Here is a 22,509-nt window from a genome sequence, read left to right on the forward strand (position 1 = left end):
GTCACCATCCGGATTACTATTCTGGTCAGTGGGTCAAACGGGTCAATAGTACTGACCCACTTACAACGCTGGTATAGAGCAAAAAAAGGCGGGCCAAATTACCAGACAATTAGAGTTAATCAATTTATGATGCAGCAAAAGTGAATGTAGAACACAGCTGAAAGATAAAGGTTCAATGTTAAACTTTTTGTTAATTCCAATTAGTTGTATATCAACATTCATTCTTGGCCGCTTCAGATATCAGCTATTTCAATTGCCAGTTACTTTCATGGGTGCACTTGTTTTATAGCCATGCAAGGTGTTCTTGCATGGATTATAAAAAACTTTCTTGGCTGCTCCAGATATCAGCTCTTTAAGTTTTTTTTTTTTTTTTTTTTTTTTTTTGCTCTTTAAGTTACCAGTTATTTTTACTATCATGAAGTCTTAACCTGGACGTGCCTTTTTTACAACGAAGGTGTTTTGGGGTGGATTTTTGTTAGCCAACTAGTTATATACTGACTTTTTGTTCTATTAGGGTATGGCAGTTTTAATGGGCCAGGCCTTGTAGTGGACATACCTATAATGTGTGATGCTATAATAGGGATCAGTGCAATAATTAAAGGTGATACATCACCTGAAGTGCAAATTATTAAGTATTGTAATGATCTCAACTATCTTGTAAATATAAAAATTTTCCTTACACTTTTTGTTAACATTTTTGTAACATAATTCAACTAGTTATTAATGAGTAAAGTATTTTCACTTACAGTAATTTTTGTCCATAATACACAACAAAATTCATAATATACTGATGCTAACTGTACTGTATTTACTCAGTCTTACTCCATCTTGGAGCAAATTGTTTCAAGTACAGCCTAAACTAGATTACCAGTCATAGCAGTAGTCCATTACTATGCAAATTTCGACAGAACTTGAATAATGGTCCCAAGACGGATTAAAGACGAGTAATACGCAGTGAAATATGGAGTTAGTATTTTGGGTTTTGCTATGGTACTGACAGCTATACTCATGGTTTATGTGAAGCTCAAACTGCTTACAGTAGTTTGATCTTATAGTTTGGTGTGAAAATTATAGACAATTTCCATCATATTTTTTTATACAGAATGCATGAAGCCACTGATGCACTATTTTATATCAACACCTTCACCTTGCTCTGTCAAAAGAGGTCAAAGATAATTAAGTCCATGAATATGCTGTGGTACGTTAAAAGACACCTGTCAGCTGAAGTTACTGTGTGAAAAACATATAAGCGTTAGCCATTGAGTACTGAAGGCATCACTGCAGCTGGTCAGTAGAAAACTACAATAATTTGATGTGAATGGATCTCGGAATATGCTTATCACCTGTGACAGTAGTTTTGATTTTTCACCAAGAACACCAAGCTACATGTATAAAATGGTGCCTCTGGCCAAGTTTACGTACATCACAATGTTGAATAAAGACCTGTGTTGATTAATGTCTTTCATTTTAGCTAGCTATAGTTTTGAGGCCTAAATAGCTGATATTTTGGCCTAATTTATCACTATGGGTTTACCTGTTATTTTTAAAGCATTCTGTTTTGTAAACAACTCCCTCCACCCCCAAAACCTTGGAACTCACCAGATACAGTTGACTTAACTAAAATGGTGGGAAGTTAGCTGTTAACTAGTTGTACAGTGGATGCTCTGGAAGGTAGCTAAGGAATTGATGTAGCTACAGTAATATGTGTAAAAGTTTGGTGCATGTATAATATACTGTATGTTGCTTGAGCTACAACACACTGACATTTCTCAATACTTTTAAATAGGTGATAACACCAGTTTTCACACTTTAAAATTCATACCAGCATATAATACATATTGGAGATGTTTTGAGCTGCAGTTGGGCCTTATTAGGGTTTGATTGCAGAGGTGGATCTAGGATCTTTAAAAGGGGGTTTCTGAAAGTTGGTATAGCTAAATAAGACATTTCTCCAGAAATTTTAGAGATTTTAGAAGCTCTGAGATTGGATTTTAGGCTACTTTTAGTTAGAAATTACAATAAATCCATTGCTTTATAACTTTAAATACTATAGCTAACTATATAGGGCAAAGATGGTGACTAGCTATAAGCTGTAGCTTGATTGTTCTATTAGAGTATTTACTTGACTGCTCTATTAGAGTATCTCGAATAGAGCAGTCAAGTAAATACTGAGCAGTTTTATTTTTAATGCAGTGGGAGATAAAAGGTGAAGTGTTGCTGAGGATTTAAATAGCTATAAATGGTGTCAGTTAAGTGCAGCTGCATGCATGCTACTGAAATACAGTGGTATATAGTTGTTTGCTATGACAAATTGTAGTGTTTATGCATTTAGACTTCCACTGAGCTAAATTTAAAAGGGGGTTTCTATCGAAACCCCAGAAACCCATCTAGATCCGCCACCGGATTGTATTGTGAGGCTGGTCAATAAATTTTGCAGGTACAGTAAGTCCACCATTAATGATCCCTTGTACTATAGTATACAGAAATAATGTGCTGTAGCTATGAAACAATAATAAACCAAGTATATATCCAGCCAGTACCTAGCTATTATGCTATTCCATGCCAAAGTGCCAAAGGGGTACAGCGGCTGCAGCCTTTGCAATAAAAAGCCAGCCATGGTTAAGAAGTAAGTGCCAGACAAAATGAACTGCATGTAAACATAGATCTATGATGTAAGCTATAAAGTAAATCAACTTATGACAGCTTTCATTGTCATGTCATTGTTAATAATATATTGAACAACCTTTGATTGTATAACCTTTTAGCTGTGGCCTTTTGAATTCAGGGCTTCACCAGTGCACTCTTATCTATACTTTACCAGCTAAGAACAGACCCCTAATTGCATACCTATCCACCACACTGCAACACTAAGCTATAAGAAAAGTTTTTTTTATTATGATTATGATTAAATGTGGGTAATGGCATAGCCTGTATAGCCGTTCAATGCAATGTATTATGCTATTATACAAAAATAAATCTTGAATCTAGTAAATAACTGTCTAACAACGATTTAAAAGTATTAATTGAGGTACTATTTACTGCGTAAGTAGGTAAGCTATTCCAATCATCGGTGATCCTATTAATAAAGTAGTTTGATCTACACAACAATCTTGACCATTCCTTAAACAACTCTAACTGATGCCCCCTGGTGTGGGTGATATTTGAGAAAGTATATAAATTAGTAAAATCTGTGTTGAAGTATATACAGTAGTTATTAAGAATTTTATAAAGGAAAATTAGGTCACCTCTCAGACATCTGTATTGGAGTGATAGTAATGATAATAACATTAAATTTCAATTGCCACTGTTGTGACCATCTGTGGAGTAGATCCAAGTCATTCTGTAACATGGTGTAGTCATCCTTATTTCTAGTGACACGAAAAATTTTCGTGTCATCAGCAAATATTAGAACAGGGCTTGACACAATTGATGGTATTTCATTCACAAACTTGTAAATAGTAGAGGCCCCAGCATGGAGCCTTGGGGCACACCACTAGTAACTGGTACGGAACAAGACTGATGACCATTTAGTACAACTTGTTGTTTTCTATTAGACAAAAAGCTTTCAATCCATTTCAAGATATTACCATGAATGCCAAATGATAATTTTTATTATGATGTGATTTGGGTTGAGGCTAAAAGCCTGTACACCCATTCAATTACTGTACATCATAAATTAATTAGATGCAATAAACATTTTCCCTAATAAATAACTATCTACATCTACAGAAATATATAACAACATACGGCTTAGTGTAGGCTGAGCCTGTAAGTCTAGTCTAGGAGCCAATTTAGCTATAGACGGGTTGCCTATTTAGGACGTGTCCCTTGTGTAACGCGAGCAAACGCGACTTTCCGTTTCACGCATGATTACAATGTTGGTCAAAAAGTCAACAAAAAACTTGAACCCATTTTAAAATATAGTTTGACAAACGTTTTTGATTCTTCAAAGGTACAAGGTGAGTTACAATCATCCAGTCTATCATTCTAAGTAGTAGCAAAGTCTTACAAAGAATGTTTTCAGCGAGTTTTATCGCTTTCCAAACTGAACCCTAGATTGAGAGAAAATCATCTTCTCGTTCAGCCTTCACCTTACATGCTGGATATGTTATAGCTCGAACCTTTCTCTATAACATACTTTCTGTTCTGAAGACTGGCTAACTCTTGCTTGCTTGCTAAAGTTAACCGAAACGTTCATTTTCTCCATTAGCCGTAATACATTTTTGACTTAGCGAACTCGGAAAGTATGCGGAAAATTTACGGTAAAACGACCACGCCTTAAAAAGGCAACCCGTCTATAAGCGTGATTTCAATCACCAATATCCGGTCTAGTCCCAGCCCTCCAGGAGAGTATAGACTAGCGTGGCAGAGAATTCGAGTGAAAAAGCAAAGTTCACTCTAGATCATGACAACTAAGATCGAAGTTTTGTTACAGGTAACTACGTAGCTACTGATGTGCATGGACTATGTATGTGTATAAAATTATTATTATGGCTTCATCGTCGGACACTCCCCTTAGTAACGTATACATGAACCACGGTGCTGGTGTGTAATTCCCTTAATTTAATTGTATTCATTTTGCCTTTAGTTGATGATTGTTGCTATCGGACTTGGTCCCCTCCACGGAAGGAAAGCGATCGGTCATAGCCCTCCAGTTTGCATTCATGACAAGGTAGGTGGCTATTCTAGTGGCTCATTTGTTGTCATTGTGCTGCGTATATACCGGCAGTGCCACCCCACAAACTGTGTGCTACAGCACATGCAACTATCTTTTTTTTAAATCCCGGGGTGCAGTTCTGCTGTAGCTACGTACTGTAGAAATAAGGTTTCTGTAACAGATACGTATTGTATATGTTTGCACATTGAGTGTGCAGTGGTGTTTGAATGTAAAAGCAGTTTTAGCATTTTATTTTGCATGTGAAGGTTGAAGAAATAACAAAGCATGAAGCATGGTCATACAAGGGGTAGCAAGAATTTTGATCGTCAAAATTTTGCCTTGATCGCTTGATTTCACCTAAAAAAGAGCATCAACTGTTAAAGCCTCTCATGTTGCTAAAAGTTTGCTTTCAAAGGTGCTTGATTGCCACTTTTTGTTGATGTCTTGAACACTTGATCCACTGTACAAAAGCCCTTTGATCGAATCTTGATCCGGTTCAACAGACAGTATAGAAGTGACTACCCTGACAGTATGTAGCTTGAGGGGTCAGCAAAAGGCATAAAATCTTACTGTTTGAAATGAAATCTTGAAATTTTCATTTCTGCTTACAAGGACAAAATTCTAAAGCCACATAACTAGCAACACAGAAATTTACGTTTTTAATTGTGAGATCTTGAAATCTTGGCAATGATTTTGCTCTATCTCGATCTAGCTATAGTTATCCGTAAGTGGTGAAATTATGAGGTATGCAGTACTCATGTCAGAAACAGCTTTGATCATTGTAAATGATGCCAGTTTGGTGGGACTAAAGTGTAGTGGATTTGGTGATATTATTTGAATGTAAATTTGAATGAAAATTAATGTGTTCCTTACCAACTATGTTCTTCTTATACTGTGAATGTCTACAGGTACAGTAGCACATTGTGACAAACTAGTCACCTCACTATATCACTACAAATATTACATGTGCAGGGCTATTTCACCAGTTGTAATTTACAGAGAGTGAAATTTGTCCTGGAAGAAGCATCTGTATATGTGACCGGGCCTGCAATAATAGGGCATGTTGGGCACATGATTTTTGCCTACTTTTTCAAACTTCCATCGTACATAACTCTTAGTACCATTATGCTATGGCAATGCAATTTTCAGCTCTTAGTGAGCATTTAATTGGCGTTATGATGCAAGTTATAGAATGTAAATATTCAGTTCCAATACTGAGATATGACCTATAGTGTGACTGGGTGTAGTTTGTGCCCACATGCCCTATTTTCGCAGGCCCGGTCACATATCATGGTCTACTGTATTATGGTTAAACAGTAAAAGTTAAATTTTTCTCCAAGACATTAAAATTGTTCAATGATCAGATGACTGCACAGTAAATTAGAGAAACGTTTATCCTACAAATTTTTGACATACCAAAATACCAACTTTTAGTCTTGCCAACTTAATATAATAATGGTACCACAATACTTTGTAAAATGTGACTGCATAATACATGTATATAATTTTTATATGTATGTATTAATTCCATTTCATGTTTGAAATGTTATGCAATAGCTACTACTGATAGCTATAAAATTTAAATGAACAATATGCATATACAGCAGGGTAGTTAGAGGAGTGGCAGGAAATGATTTAACAGGATGTTTAGTTTCCTGTTATTTCAGTTTCAGTATGTATATATAATACATTGACTACAAATATGATAACTACGATACAGTCTGGGTAAACAGCCTAAGGCTATAAACAGAACTCGTGTTATTTTCATACAGATAGCAGAGAGACACCCACACATGGTGGATCTTGCTAGTCAGACAGGAAGAAAGATAAACAAAAGACAATCTTCAGTGGACTATTCCAACATCAGGATACATTTGGAATATACCAATGTAGACTCTAGTGCTGACTCATATGTACGAGGACCTAACAGTGTATTATCTGACAGTATTAAGACTCTTGAGAGTATTCTAATGGTCCACCCAGTACAGGGTAACCTAATCATTCCCCCAAGTTGTGATACCTGGTCCTATGGCTCCAATGAAGGGAAGTGTAAATCATCCTTACTACATCAGAGCGATTATAGTTGTGGTAAACTTGCTACCATTCCACTCTCATACATTGGTACCAGAGAGGTTTGTACATCATCTAGTGGATCATGTACTACGGAAGGTCCCAATGGCTCAGGAGTTCCTAATGCTGACTATCTTCTGTTTATATCAGCTACTTCTTCATGTGAGTTAAACATGCAAATTTTGTTGTATACGTAGGTGTAACCAAGGCACATCTATAGATTCTCTTCTATCGATAATCAGATTGGTATCAAATCAGTGCCAATATTAATTTTGCTGTTTCAATATTGATAGATATTGTTTGTTAATTTTGCTCCAGTACAGATCAATAAACTTGTGCCAATTATCGTCATCACATTCATAAATACTGTGCTAGCAAAATTGGCATAGCAGACTGGAAATGGCATTGAGCATAATTGCTGCAGGGATAAAAATGCAACTCATTGCATTTGCATGAAAATGGCTAATAGAATAGGCATTACTTAAAATCCTAGTAGAACAATCACACATACTATAGCTAGCTTGTAAGGTATGCATTTTGCACTAGTGCTAGTAAATACATGGGTATATAGTACAATGTACATAACTACAATATCCTATAAAAGCTGTACTGGTGGAACAAGGTGATGCCAAATATCCCATAATTCATTGACAATGCTGTTACAGTATATATTAACACTCTATGTGAATCTCATAAACACGTAACATTCACAACTGCCTTAGACTGTCTTTACACCCCATTCACACTTAGTTTCAACTCAGGCCAATCCTGGTTATCTAACTCAAGTCACCTCTTGTTCACACTACTACCAGAAAGCATGCACTTGGGATTGTGTGTGCCGGACAATAATGAGCTAGAATAAGCACACAATGTATAATAAAATGTTCTTTGTTTAGGAGCTAAAACTGTACTGAAATTGTAGCAATGAAGCAAAGAATAAGCAATTAAGTGTTATAGCTGCTTAATTATAGTAGTAAGAACAAAACAGCTGGGAGCTTACCAGAAGCATAGCATGCCTTATGGTACATTATAGTCACATTGTAGAATACCTTTATCCCAACTTTTAGAATGCAGAAAATGCCTGTTGTGGCCAATAGAAGCAATTATACCTGGCCAGGATGCATTCACACTGCAGTTTATTTTGTGCAGTATCATGCTGTACTCCAAGGTAGTGTGCATTGGCTGTTATTAAACATTAAGAACTGTTTGATGCATATTATTATTAGTATATGTAATAGGATGGGTGGCTGTGGTATTCGAGATTAATAGTGCGAGCATTGTAAACAGTAAGAAGTAAAATAGTGCGAGGCGAAGCCGAGCACTATTTCCTTCCTGTTTACAATGCGAGAACTATTAATCCCGAATACCACAGCTATCCGTCTTATTGCAAATTAATCTGACAACCATAGCAACTGTTACTAGGCAACAGAAATTCAAAAATAACCACTGTAATACACCGATCACACTTAGTAACCGTTGCCTAGCAACCATTGCTATGATCTCAAAATGATGTTTACCCTAGCAAAGGTTACCTTGCTAAGCAACCATATTGTTGCTATGCCATGCATGGGGCATCTATCACTATGGTAACTCTAGTTGTCAAGTCGGACATTTACTTCTAATAGGAACACACCACATTATTATAGCCAATCAAATCAGTATTACAGATTTTTGTCAAGGGACCTTGACAAACTGTAATACTAATTCTATTGGCTAATCGCTTGACGCATTTCAATATAATACATCAAGCTGCTATTGAGAGTATTATACTGTAACACATTCAGTTGTTGGATTATTGTTAACTCTTGTTATTATCATATACCTGTTGGTCACATTGTTCTTAAGGTTACGGTATAGTCATGGGCAATCATTCAAAATTATGAATGCCTATCGATACTTTTTCAGAAGCCCATAAAACCAGTTAGCAGCGTGAAAAGTTTTAAATGAAGGTGAAGCCCTTCATATTTGTGACCACAACTGAACTATTTAGTTACAGTTACATATTACCCATAAAATAAAGTAACTGTAATAATATTACATATTATATTACTTTGTGTCCACAGCCTTAAGCTGTCATGTGTGAAACTACCACCTTACCACGTGACATGACTGCGTTGTTGGACAATGTGCAAATCTTGGTTATAAGTAAGAAGCTGATGAATAAGCTTCATTCAGTAGGCTTCGTTACTTCGTTGTGGCTAGGCGTTACTCAGAGGATAACTAATGAGATTAGTAACTTCGTTACTTGGAGTAATAATATTACGTAATATTAGACTCATTACAGTAACTATATTACTTCGGTAACGCGTTACATTCGTAAGTAAAGTAACTTGCGTTATATTACCCTTTTATAGCGTATTTCGTTATATTACTTTGTTACAACAAAAGTAATAATATTACGTAACGCGTTACGTAAGTAACGCGTTACTCCCAACACTGACTATATACCATGTTTTTCCACTGCCAAATACAGCAAAAGCTGTAGACTCTATTGGCATTTCTGGGGCATAGTGATACTGTATATTAAATTTATTAGGTTCTGTGGAAGCGTTTTTGGCATGTTTCTTCCCAGTGACTCAGATACAAGCCTTCAAAGAGCTTGTTTCACTCGAAAAAACTACTAAAAGTTCAATAAAATGTCTATACAACCAGTAACTTAAAAACACGCTTCCACAGGATCTAGATATTTTAGTTGCTTAGTCACTTGTGTTGAAATTATAAGGATTCAGTAATCTGTTAGTCTGGTTTTTGGCGGTACGTTTTTATAAAACATTAACTCTATTGTGGACCACACACCCAAGAACAGTCGTTGTTCTACAGTAAAGACAAACAAGCACAATTAGTTGTATTGCTAACACAACACAATTGTTGAAATTATTTATCCCTGCTTGGTTTAAAGCAGGTTTTGTAATTTGTTCCTCCCACGCATTTTAAATTATTCCGTAACCTTAAGGTATGCACAATTAAACTGAGACTGCGTAAAACAGGATTATCAACCACTAACACATGTTATAGACCACATGTTCATTTCTGTATATAAATTATCAACCTCTTCGGTGATTAACATTCTACCTAAAAACTCAATATGACTCACCAGGCTACACGCATTCACCGAATTTCAGCTTTATAAGTTGCATGGATCACATGATACAGTCATAACAAATTTTAAAATAAGTAAAAAATGAGCTTTATCAACACACAAAGGCTAAATTCACTTGTCAGCATATGATCTAGGCATAAATAACCAGACCTTATCTAGGGACCAGTCTATTTTGCTTTTTTCCACCTATTTTTCTTTCTAGCAATTCTTTTTTTCACCTATTATGCTTCATGTTTTGCTCAAGAATTATCTATTTTGCTCAGCATATAACTTTATTAAGCTACAATTTAATGTTAAAGTGACTGTTCTATTAGAGTATCTTGATCTGCACTTGCTCTTACTAGATTATAGCTATATAATTGCTTATGTGAATTACCATATATAGCAAGTCGCTAGCTATATAATTGCTTATGTGAATTACCATATATAGCAAGATGCTAGCAATATAATTGCTTATGTGAATTACCATATATAGCAAGAAACTAGCTATACAATTGCTTATGTGACTGCTTTATTAGGGTATTTCAATCGTTATACTCTTCTCGTAACAATTAACTAGGTGTTGTGTATATTTTATCGAGTGTGATTGTTCTATTAGAGTAATCTTTTGTGCAATATTTATGTCCTCTCCACAAAAATTGCACCAATTATGCCAGCATTTTGCTCAACCCATTATGCCAAAAATTTGCCTGAGAAATCAACGCATCCCTAACTTTATCCAAGTACAGGACATGCTTGGAAAAGCAGTGAGTAAAATCACACTGTCACATGATTACTTCATCTTAACCACTTCTGGAAAACCTTCACAAGTGTTGTCACACTTGATTGCAAATGTTAAGACCATGGATACTAGGATTTGCTTGTTATATATGCCCGTCCCCTCAAGCCTGTGGGCCGTAACTTTCATGATTTGACATGTCAAGCAAATCCCTCGTGGCCATGATATAGCTATCACATGCACACACGCATACATATATGCACGCACACACACACACACGCACACATGCACACGCACACACACACACACGCACACACACACACACACACACACACACACACACACACATACACACGCACGTACACAATTAGCTTACAAGTGCATTTGTGTGAATATGTTTAATGCCTTTTTTTCTTATGTATACTGTAGCTAGTTGTCATGAAAACACCTTAGCCTATGCTTCACATTGTATGTTAGACATCAGTGGAAATGATAGACCAGTGGCTGGATACCTTAACCTATGCCCATCGGTAAGACTTTACATAGTATTGTGTGTATGTGCCCATTGCATTAGTATTAATTTTTGTCTTGTTCATGTGTGCATTTTAATTATTATCTGCATATGTGCTATGTAATATGTGTACATGTGAGCCGAAAACCTTACATAATAGTAATACATATCTCAAACTCTTTATTATTATCTATACAGCAGTAAATGCTCTGTTGATGTTTTTGGTTCACTATTCACTGATTTTGTCTTTGTGGGTAAGAATAGTAGATGGGCTCTGGCCTATTATGCTTAAACGTTTACCTATTATGCATTTGAACAAAAATCAAGCTCAGAATCATGCTTTCAAATTACAGGAACTGTGCTCAAAAGGTGACTATTTTATTAGAGTATGTCAGACTGTATTAACTGCTCTATTAAAGTATTTCAGTAAATTATTAATATTATGTGATTCTAATAATTGCAGTGAAACTTTATTTTGGTAAATGCATTGCAAATTAAATTTTTTAAATCATACGTATCATTGTAGTCTTAAGTTGTCATGATTTTATGTGTAGGCTCTGAGAGATTATCAAAGTAAGAGTGAAGCCATGAAAAACCTTTTCATGCATGAAATGATACATGCACTGGGATTTCTTCAAGTCTGTTTGATAAGTGAGAATACACTACTAATTGTATATTAATTGTATATTCATAATTTTTATAAGGTATGTTAATGAATATGGAGCTACTTATAGTGCAGCCAAGAGTATTAATGGACCATATGGAGATACCAGCATTTTCACAGGCCCTAAGGTTTGTTAATGACTATAAAACTGTATGTAGATCAAGACTCGTGGTAGTGAGTTACGCAGTAAAGAAAGTAAAAGTGACCTCCTCAATAGCAAAAATGACCTCTACTGTGAGTCATTTACATGTAGCAACGGTTTTTCAATCCTCATTATAATTCACATGATCTTCAACACCTCAGTTCATGTTTCTACATACGTAGGATAACTTAAATCACTCATGTACAGTAATACTACATGAATCGATGTTGAATGTTGAGATTTAAACTTCTGACATTTTGTTGAAAATGAATAAATCCTCATGTAAAATCTTAGCTGCACAACAGGGTGCACCCACGAAAGTAAAAGTAACTGAAACAGCAGGTATATGTTGAGGCTACACCAATAAAGATGTTACAATAGATGTTTGTCACTGACTCATGTTCATTTAGTTTTGCTGCATTCCTAACTAATTCTTTCTTATGCTGTAATTTATGTAATAGACAGTGGAGTTTGGTAAATCATATCATTCATGTGAAGACACTGAAGGTGTTTACCTAGAAAATGAGGGAGGATCAGGAACTGTTAGGTAATTTATATACGCATGTTTCATTTTTCACCACGGTTATTGTATATACAGTCTATACCAAAACAACCAAGCTGTGAAAACCTCCAAAACCTTAGGTGGATAAAGATACAAAATCAAAGGTGGCAGCCAAAAAATAGCTGTAATCATACAGTATGATATTTACTGTATAGTAGGGACCACAAAGGAGTAGGCGTGGCCAACGAAATAAGATCACCCAAACAACAGCGTCAATTTCCCCTGACGACGATGAGACAGTATTGGTTAGGTAAAATTAAGCCCAAAAAAGCTTTCAGATTGACCCGAAACACTTTCAACAAGTTGCTAGAGGTGTACCGATAATCGGATCGGCTATAATATCGGCCACCAATATGGTAATTTTTACCAATATTGGTATCGGTACAGAAAAGCAGGAGGACCGATATCGCTACCGAATTTATACACTAGCAATAGTTTGTACATAAATGGATTGTGCATTGGTTTTCTACGTTATTCATGTGGCTCTTTAGTGCCAGTGGCTTATTGTTCACTCTGAAACAAACACTACGCTATGAGAAGCCATATAAATACAAGCAATTCTACTGTCTGTTACTGGAAAACTTATCACAGTCTTTATAAATGAAGCAGTTATAGAGTACCCACAGGATAACCAAGGAAACTTGCTGTACCAGTTTTCTCACAAACCATTAGAATGTAGAGTAATGCAGAAATATCCGTATAAGGCTTCATGGGAGTATACATAAAAATGTTTGTGGGTGCCTATAATTGTCTGGATTGCACAATAGAAACCCAAGCTGTATACCACAGGCAGAGTATGGCAATGAATACATGCACATGTTGTTGTAGGGTAGGTAAATGTACTCTTTTAACTATAATGCAAATATCGGATCGGGTATCGGCTATTTTTGGTGGCATCAATATCGGATATCGGTACATGCCAAAAACCCACATCGGTACACCTCTACAAGTTGCTACAGAATTTAAAAAAAATTATTTAACGGAATTTCTAGTGACTGACTGATTGAGTAAGAAACTGACTGATACCTTCAGACAAGCGTAACTCGATAACGGCTAAGGCTATAGGAATGCCTTTTTCACTGTTCGACGTCGCTTTGGTCCGAGAGGTGCCTTTGGCATACCACAGTACGTACAATGCATTCTTCATGGACTTACCAGTGTCCTCCTTTGTGTCCCATTCATCTTTGCTGACAGCAGAAAGTGTTGATTTGTTGGTAACACGTGATGGCTACTCTTCGTAATGGAAATTGTCCATATTATTCATAGTAGCTATTTTGTTAGCAGAGGTGCTTTTTGAACGATTCTTGATTCATACTGCTGCATAATGGGTTGAACATAGCCAACAACAAAGCATAGTGGATACTTCACTTTTCATCCAGACAATGATTGATATAACTGGGGTGCGGGGCACCATTTCCTTCGGTATGCAGGGATTGCAGAGGTACTTTTCGAACAGTTCTTGATTCAAAATGCTGTGTAACAGATTGAACATAGCTGACAACAAAGCGTAATGGATACTTCACTTTTCAGACGATAATTAACAAGCTGGGGTGCATGGTGCCATTTCAGATGCGGTATGGGTGAGTTCACCAGTCATAATAATTATTTACAAAAAAAGTCAACAAACAAGTACTGTAACAGCAAAAAAATTGGAATTTTCAACTAGAGTAGGGACCATATCACATCAATAAAAAGTACTGAAACAAGTCAGAGTATATAGTCCATGATATTAAATCACAGTAAACAATAAGAAGTGTTATATCCCTACTGTACATTTCCGTTACAGTATCTTGAGCACATTAAGGATATAACACTTCTTATTGTTGTACTGTGATTTAATATCATGGACTACTGCGACTTGTTTCAGTACTTGTTATCGATGTGATATAGTACCTACTCTTAGACTAGTTGAAAAAAAATTCCAAATTTTTTTGGTGTATAGTACTTGTAATATTAATGCACATCGTTTTTTAATAATCACACAATTGGCACTATAAAAAGACATTCCTTTTATGCAACTTTTGATTTTACATCTTTTTCACCCTGACTATTTGGGAGGGCCTCACCCTTTTTCACAGCTTGGCTGTTTTGATATCACTTGTTTGTTATTGCAAGGCCATACCCCAAAACTGGCTAGCTTTGGTGTTTCCTTCTACATGTATTTGTCATTTTTTTTATTACAGGAATAAAGAAGAGTGAAGATTTAATTTGTGATCTGTATGTCTGTTTGAATTATTGTGGTATCTGTATGCTGAAACAAATTTGGGACTGTAATCAGAATTATCACATAGCTGAACATTCTAAAATCTACTGATGTAACTGAATGCACTACAGGGTGGCTTGTTAAGTAACTGAATGGTTTATGGGGTGACTTGTTCCATACATGAATAGTATGGTAACAAAAAATTTCATCAGGGCATTGAACTTGTTATGTAACTGATTTCTTTGTCTATAGGGTGGCTTGTTACATAGCTGAACTCTTTACAAGGTGATTTGTAACATAGCCAAACTGTCTACAGGGTGACCTGCAACATCTGAACTCTCAATGTGGTGACTTGCTTGTATGTAGCTAAACTCTTTACACAGTGACTTGTCAAGTACTGTATTTGAACTTCCTATCTTATTGTAGAGTTGAGCTGTCTACATGGAGACTTGTGATGTAGTTCAACTCTTTACAGGGGGACTTGTTCGCAGCTGAATTTTCTAATAGGATAACTGCGCTATTTGAGTATCTAGATTGATCACTTGTTACATGTACAGTAGTTGGTTTTTGCAGTATAACTTAATTTTTTAATGTGATTTCTTCAGAACCACTGGAAGGCTTTTCTATGATGATCAATCCACCTATGTACTGATGTTTCTTGATGGTTTACCTGGCAAATAATCATTATATATCTTCATAGTCTTTATATTGACTTCTTTCAAATAACTGAAAGGTACTCCTATGATAGCTACTTAATCTACAGACTAATTTTCAACTTATTTCTTGTTCAGTTTACCCTGTAGGCATGGCAAAAATTTGATCTTTTTGATGTGAATAATTGGTCATACCTCAAGGAATATAATTTTCATAGAATTTGTACAAAATTGGTACTGCTACATATTAACATTTAGGCCTCCAGTATGTGTGTATTGCATCCCAATCAGACAACATGTTTGTGTTTTATAACAATTTTTACACAGTGTATTATCAGAAAAAACACAGAAAAGAAAACCCAATACTTTGGTCACTCTATCTTGGAAATGGCTACGGCAATTTCCTTCAAATTTGGTATGCTGACTTCCCCAGACAACTGCACTGTAAAGCTAATTCCATTTAGATAAAAGTTCACAGAGCTACGTGTTTGTAAAAGTTACATTTTCTTTTTACTATATCTGTCAATATACCCCTACAGTGTGGCACTTCAGATTCTTTAGCCACATAAAAAGAGTGTCTTGACACTGTATGTTTCTGTAGCTCCCACTGGGAGAAGCGGACACTCAGCCATGAACTTATGAATGGATACAAATCAAAGTAACCTCACAATAGTGTATAATCTCATTGTATAATGTACATTATTACAGTGATTATGAAGTGTTGAGTGAGTTCACTGTAGCCTTGTTAGAAGATAGTAGATGGTACAAGGCTAACTATACTGCATTACATGAACTGAACCAGGTTCCTTTGACATGGGGAAAAGGTGAGTAAATTGTGTGATACATACTGTTACTTATATGTATATTGTATCTACTCAAAAACAGCCAAGCTGAAAAAAGAGTGCGACCCTCAAAAGCCTGGGTGAAAAAAGTTGTGAAATTTCCATTGTCTAAAACACTTGAACACTCGCAATAGGTATCTTGGAGGATATAAAAACCATCAGTGATGTCAATAATCACCTCGGTTGCACCTCAGTAATTATTTACGTCACCTCAGGTTTTTAATCCTCAAAGACACCTAATATGAGTTCTAACTATTACTTACAATGAGCTTGGTACATCAACAATTGATATTGCACACAAGTTGTAATGTTGTAATACTTCAAGAATTTGTGTAACCCACAATGAATATAAAATGCTCTGTTATTAGATGTATTCGGTGTTTTACATATGTACATACAGGATTGGGATGTCCATTTTTAACTCATCCATGTTCAAACATTACCATTTATCCGTACTTGTGTGATGTAAATGACAGTAATCCAATGTGTACTCATGACCATTTAAGCAAGGTACAGTGTACAGTGTAAGCAGCATTGTTATTGTATCTGTTCTGACATTTAAACCACAGGGTAACTGCTCTATATGGCTTGGATTTGATCACTGTCCTGTGGCAATTGCTTATAAGGTTCAACACTATTGTCGAGCTGAGAACTCAATAGTATGTTTTTACTTTGATTGTAATTTACGTCAAAACAGCTAAGCTGAAAAATGGTGTGGCCTTCAAGAAAAGAGGATGTAAAAATGTAAAATAGAAGGTGGTAGCCAAGTGGCTACAATGATTTCATTGTCAAACATTTTAGATACATCTAGAGCCATTGAACCATTCTTCACAATGTTGGTGCTCACTATTGACAAGATGTACAACAAAAAATTTTTAACAAGCCATTGTTTAATAAGTTAGCTACTGTATTAGGGATCAGTACAATAATACACACTGATACAAGGATGGTTGTCACCTCATATAAATTAAATGCTAGGTTACAATCTTCCTTTCAGCATTAATTTTGTATTGATCCTTGCTACATACGTAGCTTCTTATTTTCTCTTTTGCACTTTTAGTAGCTATTTTACTAACTAAAGACATTGTAATTAGGTGAATAGTTAAGCCTAGAGTATGGTATTGATGTATCATTAAGGTTTGGGCTTTACTGTCCAAGAGTATAATATCACACAAAAACTTTTCTTCGCAATAGCTGAGCAGTATTGTTCCAAACATACCTCCCTGAGTGACTCTAAACACTTCAAAAAGTCTCTATAAAATTTAATTTTTATTTAACTGCTACGTAACTAAATGGTACCTTCAGCCAGGTGTACATGTAACTCAACTATGATAAATGCTGGCTTGATTCTCCAGTGAAGTGTGCAACAACAGTTAACTATAAGAAGAGAAATAATTGTGCATATTTCAAAATTTGAAATACGCAACTACAGCACATTTAGCCTTGTCATGAGAACATCTTTTTACCTGGCATAAAATTACAACTTATGTCTATCATTTGAGAAGGAAGTATATTTACAAATGTGCAGAAATTGCATTGTTGACTGTTTTGTTGTTCCTGTCAATGGCACACTGCATAGTTTCTTAAGCCACATAACATCACCAGTTTATCTTATGTCATGATCATACATTGTATTCTTTAGTCAGCAGATGAAGTGGACAGTTTCACAAATACTTCCATATGTGTCAGTGGAGTTAAATACAAAGCATCTTATTCTTGTGGTATCTACCTTGGCAACAAAAGCACAGTTGATGCACTTTGTGTGGAACAAACTTCGTATAGAGCAAACAACAGTGCTCAGTATGCTCTCATTAGAGAAGGTAATAATACGTTAATGGTGTAATGAGTACATGTAAAAATAACACATGCTCATTCAATATTGTTTTTATAATAGTATATAGAAGTCACAACAGAATAGGAACCCATAAGCGCTGCAAGGCACACTTGGGGCAGCTTATCAGCTGATCATTACTGTACTTTGAACATCAAAACATGCAGTATTGTACAGTAAACAAGAGTTAATTAAATTTAGCATACAGTGTTTACAAATTGAAGAAAATTCATCAAATGAATATTTTGCCAATTAATTATTGTGCATTGTACTGTACAAAATTCAAAGTTACCTTTTATCTGCTAAGTTGCCATACATGCTGATTCACAAATTAGGTTTCCCAGGTCCAGTCATGGATTTCTGTTCTCCTTTCTGTAACTTTAAACATACAGGCTGTAGGACCAGGTGTCGTACAGACCTTTTAGCACTTGTGCTGTAAAGCTTTAATAAAACAATTAAAAGAAAAAAGTAGGAATTTTAAGTTGGATTAGGGATCAAAGAAAATAAAGTAGTGAAACAAGGGAATGGCTAAAAAGTGGTGAGAAAAGGGAGATTGCCTGTACCTTCAAATATACTAGTGGACATTAAATCCATAAACTTCAGACTATAACCATAATTGAATTAGAGATTATAAATGTCTACTAGTACATCTGCAGGTATAGGCAACCTTCCTTGTTTCACTACTTTTAGCTATTTCCTTGTTACATACAGTAGCTACATAATTATATACACTGAGCTCACATCTGGCATATGTATACTGTATCTGCTATCTTTGTTAATTACCATCATGCACTTCAATTATCTATCACACTACTGTACATCTGTATTAATATCTTCACTAACAGGGCAGCTATATGGATGTCAAGATGGACATGCTGTGATAACTAGTGATAACTGGATAATGTCATGTCCTCCAACTGATGAGGTAGTATCACAATCTCCACTAGTTTATAATGAGTTACCTGTGATTCCACCCACAGCAGAACTTGGTAAGATTAACAACATAGTTTTATGACAATTGCTCATGCTCATCAAAACTTATACAGTGAGAAAAGCCTGCAAGAGTTTTTGATGTAATGCTTATCATGAATATCTACATGTATAATCTTGTGATTTCCGTTATTAAAACACTTTCAGTAAAATTGCAAATCTTTTTTCCTGCATGTGACCTCATGACATGTCCTACAAAATACATGGTGAAATAAGAGCATAGCCTGTTACGTATCTCATGACTAGTTATGGTATGCCTCTATTTTGAAGTCTATCTCTTTCCCTAAAACTTCTAATATGAGATTTGGGTCATTTTCCAGTCACCTATATGACTTGTTATGTGATGGGGTGTCATCTGTACCACATGCCCTGTATTATTTGTATGTGCAGCTGCAGTATGTTTATTTCAAGAAGTTATCCATTTTGTGTTTGTACTACACAATACATATAGTGTTTTTTATTACATATGTATAGGATTGCACAATGTAGTACAATCGTTTAACCAATTTTCATCAAAATCACTGTTATTGATGACAATTCAAGACTTAACATTTTCAACTATTGCAATGAACTTAGCAGCTGAATATGGACTAAACCAGAATGATACATACTGCACACTACAAGAGTGCTAATTCATTATCACATATAAGATAAATGTAACTTGTAGCAGCTAGCTGCATGCTCTAATAAAAACTGACTGTGTACGTATGTACTACGAAGTAATCATGTATACTAACTGAAATAACTATGTTGGCTATCAGAGGAGGTTGGTCAAGTGTACTTCAAGGTTGGTCAAGAATTATACTTCATGATATAGATAAAGCACCTCCACACGTGCATATGGAAAATATACCACTGGGGGGGTTGAGGGCTAATGCAGTGCATGGGAAAACTAAGTGCTGTATTAGTCTCAAGACATCCCCTGAGTGCTGTATTTTTCATTAATATGAGCACATAGGCAGTGCTTTAAGTGATAATTACTGGTCATCTTGCTTGGAGTGTTTATCTCAAGTACCCAAATTGCTTCAATTTTTACTGATCAGGCAATCAGTAAATGTTCATATAATCTAGCAATTTACAATGTCACACACATGATCAATTGTGGTGCCTGAGTGGGTTCATTTTAAAACATTCCTTACATAACTGTACCATATTTTGTCCAAGTGTACTGTTCCCAATTACTGTAGAGTCTGGTTGTTAAGCGCACATGTATATTAAGCGCATATTACCTGTTAAGCGCATACCCATTTCTCATACTTAATCATGGTTGATAACCGCATGTGGATGAACACGAAGCTCCAAAGCTATACAAGAGAAGAAATGCTTTGGTACCTTGTGATCAACCTCCTCTGAAGGACTACAAAATGTGCATAAGATTTTGAAATGCTTTGTGTATATTATGTACATAGATATCAGTGATCTAGATACATTTGGAAATGTTTTACCTGGTAAGTGTATTTATAGTACTGTATTATTCACTAATAAAGTATGAATTCTATTAGCTACATACAGAAGTGATCACAATCTAGAGTCATTTGGAGGAGTCAGTTTCCATAATAGCATCAGTGTCATGTTACACATTATCCCACATTCTATTGGTACAATTCCAATCTGTCAACTATTTGGCTGTACAACATGTATTAATCCCATAGTGGTAGATTCGTATACAGTAGTCAGTGGTAGTGTAATGTACTTAGTAACTAGTGGATCAGTAGTGGTAAGTGCAGAGTTCACCAACACACTGACGCAAGCTAAACATTATAGTCTTATGTTGATGGTAAATCCACAAGCCAGCCACTCTTTTGTGTATTACGCAGTATCTACACTGTCTAATGATGGTAGTTTCTTCAGAGTTACAGCTTTAACTAACAATGTGGAGGTTAGGATAGCTCCTAGTAGAAATGTAACTATTAATAAGTTTAAAATTTCCTATGGAGAAGAGTACAGTACTACACTAGATATTGGAGAGTCAGTGATGGTTACCAGTGGTGAAGATCTTAGTGGTTCTAGAGTAACTGCTAATAAAGCAATATCATTTTATTCTGGTCACTATTGTGCTACAGGTAGTACTTACAATTGTTCAGTTCTCATTGAGCAAATACCTCCATTCAATTCATGGGGGAACAGTTTCGTATTACACACCAATGTCAGTGTGTTGATAGGAAACATGTTCAAGTTGATATCATCTGATATTGGTGCTAGTGTGTCAATTAACTGTACTAGTGATGGAATCAACTATGAGAGTAACAACTACCATCTTGGCTTTAGACAACACTTTGTTTTATCCATTACTCATCATCACTGCATAGTTAATTCTGATGAGAATATTCTAATCATACAATTCAAAGATACTACCTTTATGACTATCATACCAGCAGTTGACCAGTTTAAAGATCACTATGTCTTCAATACAAATAACAGTCGTGTTGCATTAACTGTTATGAAAACTAATCCTAATGTCCACCCAATATTGCTTGATAACTATCCTGCAACTGTGAACTGGGAGACAGTTAACTCAAACACTTACTATACTGTTCTTAGTCTTCCTTCTGGTAGACACACACTATCTTTCTCTGGAGGCAGTGTTAAATTTGGAGCTATCATATATGGATCTAGTGGTACTGATACATATGCACTTTCAGCTGGAATGAAACTTGATCTAGTCACTGACCTACCATCACAAGGTATGTTCAAATCTGTTATATACACTACATCTTATCTGTACACTATTCTCCAGCTCCTTCACCAGTTCAAGATGCAGTACTAACACTAGTTGATGGAATGATCAATGTCACATGGACACCTCCAGTTGTTCGTAATGGAATCATTTACCAGTACATTGTACAGAGAGTTAACTCTAGTGGAAAATTTTATCATCATGTTCCAGCTAACCAACACACAATATCACTACCTTACTTCAATGATGCTCTTGTGTTTGTAGCTGCTGTTAATCTGTATGGTCAGAGTGAGTTTGAGAATGCTAAATCTCAAGGTAACATACGGTACTGTACGTATATGAACACAGGACTGGCTCTAGCCAAACTGGGTTGGGTGGACCATTTACAGGTATCATAATGTTTTCTTATAGTGTGCAATATGTATACTTAGCATGCTCCTGATAGGGGGTTTTGGGGGCATGTGTACCCCCAGAAAATGTTAAAATTATCACCTATGGGATGCAATCTAAAAGTAGAATTATTGAGCCTAATTGTTGGTCACATGTCACTGTTATGAACAATGGATTCTGGACCTGGGGACCTACAAGGAACCCAACTTTTCTTGGAATTTTATGTACATAGTGTACTTGTACCTGGTACCTCTGCAAGTCTCAACGTGTAGTCTTGTGTAACCGCCACACTTTCTCTGTCATGGTGCCTCACACGATGTCTGTAAGAAATTATGAGTACCTACAAGTCAGTACTGCTTAGCATAGGGCCATAGGCTACTCGCTCTCATCTTTCATACCTCTAGCAACTGGGGGTATTATAATTAATCAAGGGCTTGGTAACACTGACATGTGTTTGCCTATACATGATGCGCAAAGTCTTGCTGCAGTGATCGCTTTA

At 35.8% G+C, this 22,509-nt stretch overlaps 2 protein-coding genes across 2 annotated transcripts in view; both read left to right on the forward strand.

The window, feature by feature from the left end:
• The first annotated feature begins 4,314 nt into the window (after positions 1 to 4,314).
• Positions 4,315 to 22,509, forward strand: part of LOC136246729 (leishmanolysin-like peptidase) — a 204,942-nt gene continuing 186,747 nt past the window's right edge. The window contains exons 1-4 of the mRNA XM_066038296.1: positions 4,315 to 4,435; positions 4,589 to 4,672; positions 6,430 to 6,889; positions 10,975 to 11,073. Of these exons, the coding sequence (XP_065894368.1) occupies positions 4,406 to 4,435; positions 4,589 to 4,672; positions 6,430 to 6,889; positions 10,975 to 11,073 (673 nt within the window). The 5' untranslated portion in view covers positions 4,315 to 4,405. The remainder of the gene's footprint in view (positions 4,436 to 4,588; positions 4,673 to 6,429; positions 6,890 to 10,974; positions 11,074 to 22,509) is intronic.
• LOC136241922 (uncharacterized) overlaps positions 11,182 to 22,509 on the forward strand; it is a 28,935-nt gene continuing 17,607 nt past the window's right edge. Inside the window, exons 1-13 of the mRNA XM_066033307.1 lie at positions 11,182 to 11,191; positions 11,611 to 11,629; positions 11,761 to 11,848; positions 12,324 to 12,409; positions 15,882 to 15,938; positions 15,989 to 16,104; positions 16,523 to 16,632; positions 16,692 to 16,781; positions 17,765 to 17,942; positions 18,799 to 18,942; positions 20,353 to 20,391; positions 20,446 to 21,627; positions 21,681 to 21,935. Coding sequence (XP_065889379.1) covers positions 11,182 to 11,191; positions 11,611 to 11,629; positions 11,761 to 11,848; positions 12,324 to 12,409; positions 15,882 to 15,938; positions 15,989 to 16,104; positions 16,523 to 16,632; positions 16,692 to 16,781; positions 17,765 to 17,942; positions 18,799 to 18,942; positions 20,353 to 20,391; positions 20,446 to 21,627; positions 21,681 to 21,935 — 2,374 coding nt within the window. The remainder of the gene's footprint in view (positions 11,192 to 11,610; positions 11,630 to 11,760; positions 11,849 to 12,323; positions 12,410 to 15,881; positions 15,939 to 15,988; positions 16,105 to 16,522; positions 16,633 to 16,691; positions 16,782 to 17,764; positions 17,943 to 18,798; positions 18,943 to 20,352; positions 20,392 to 20,445; positions 21,628 to 21,680; positions 21,936 to 22,509) is intronic.

This window comes from Dysidea avara, chromosome 1, assembly GCF_963678975.1.
Source record: "Dysidea avara chromosome 1, odDysAvar1.4, whole genome shotgun sequence".
NCBI classification, from domain to species: Eukaryota; Metazoa; Porifera; class Demospongiae; order Dictyoceratida; family Dysideidae; genus Dysidea; species Dysidea avara.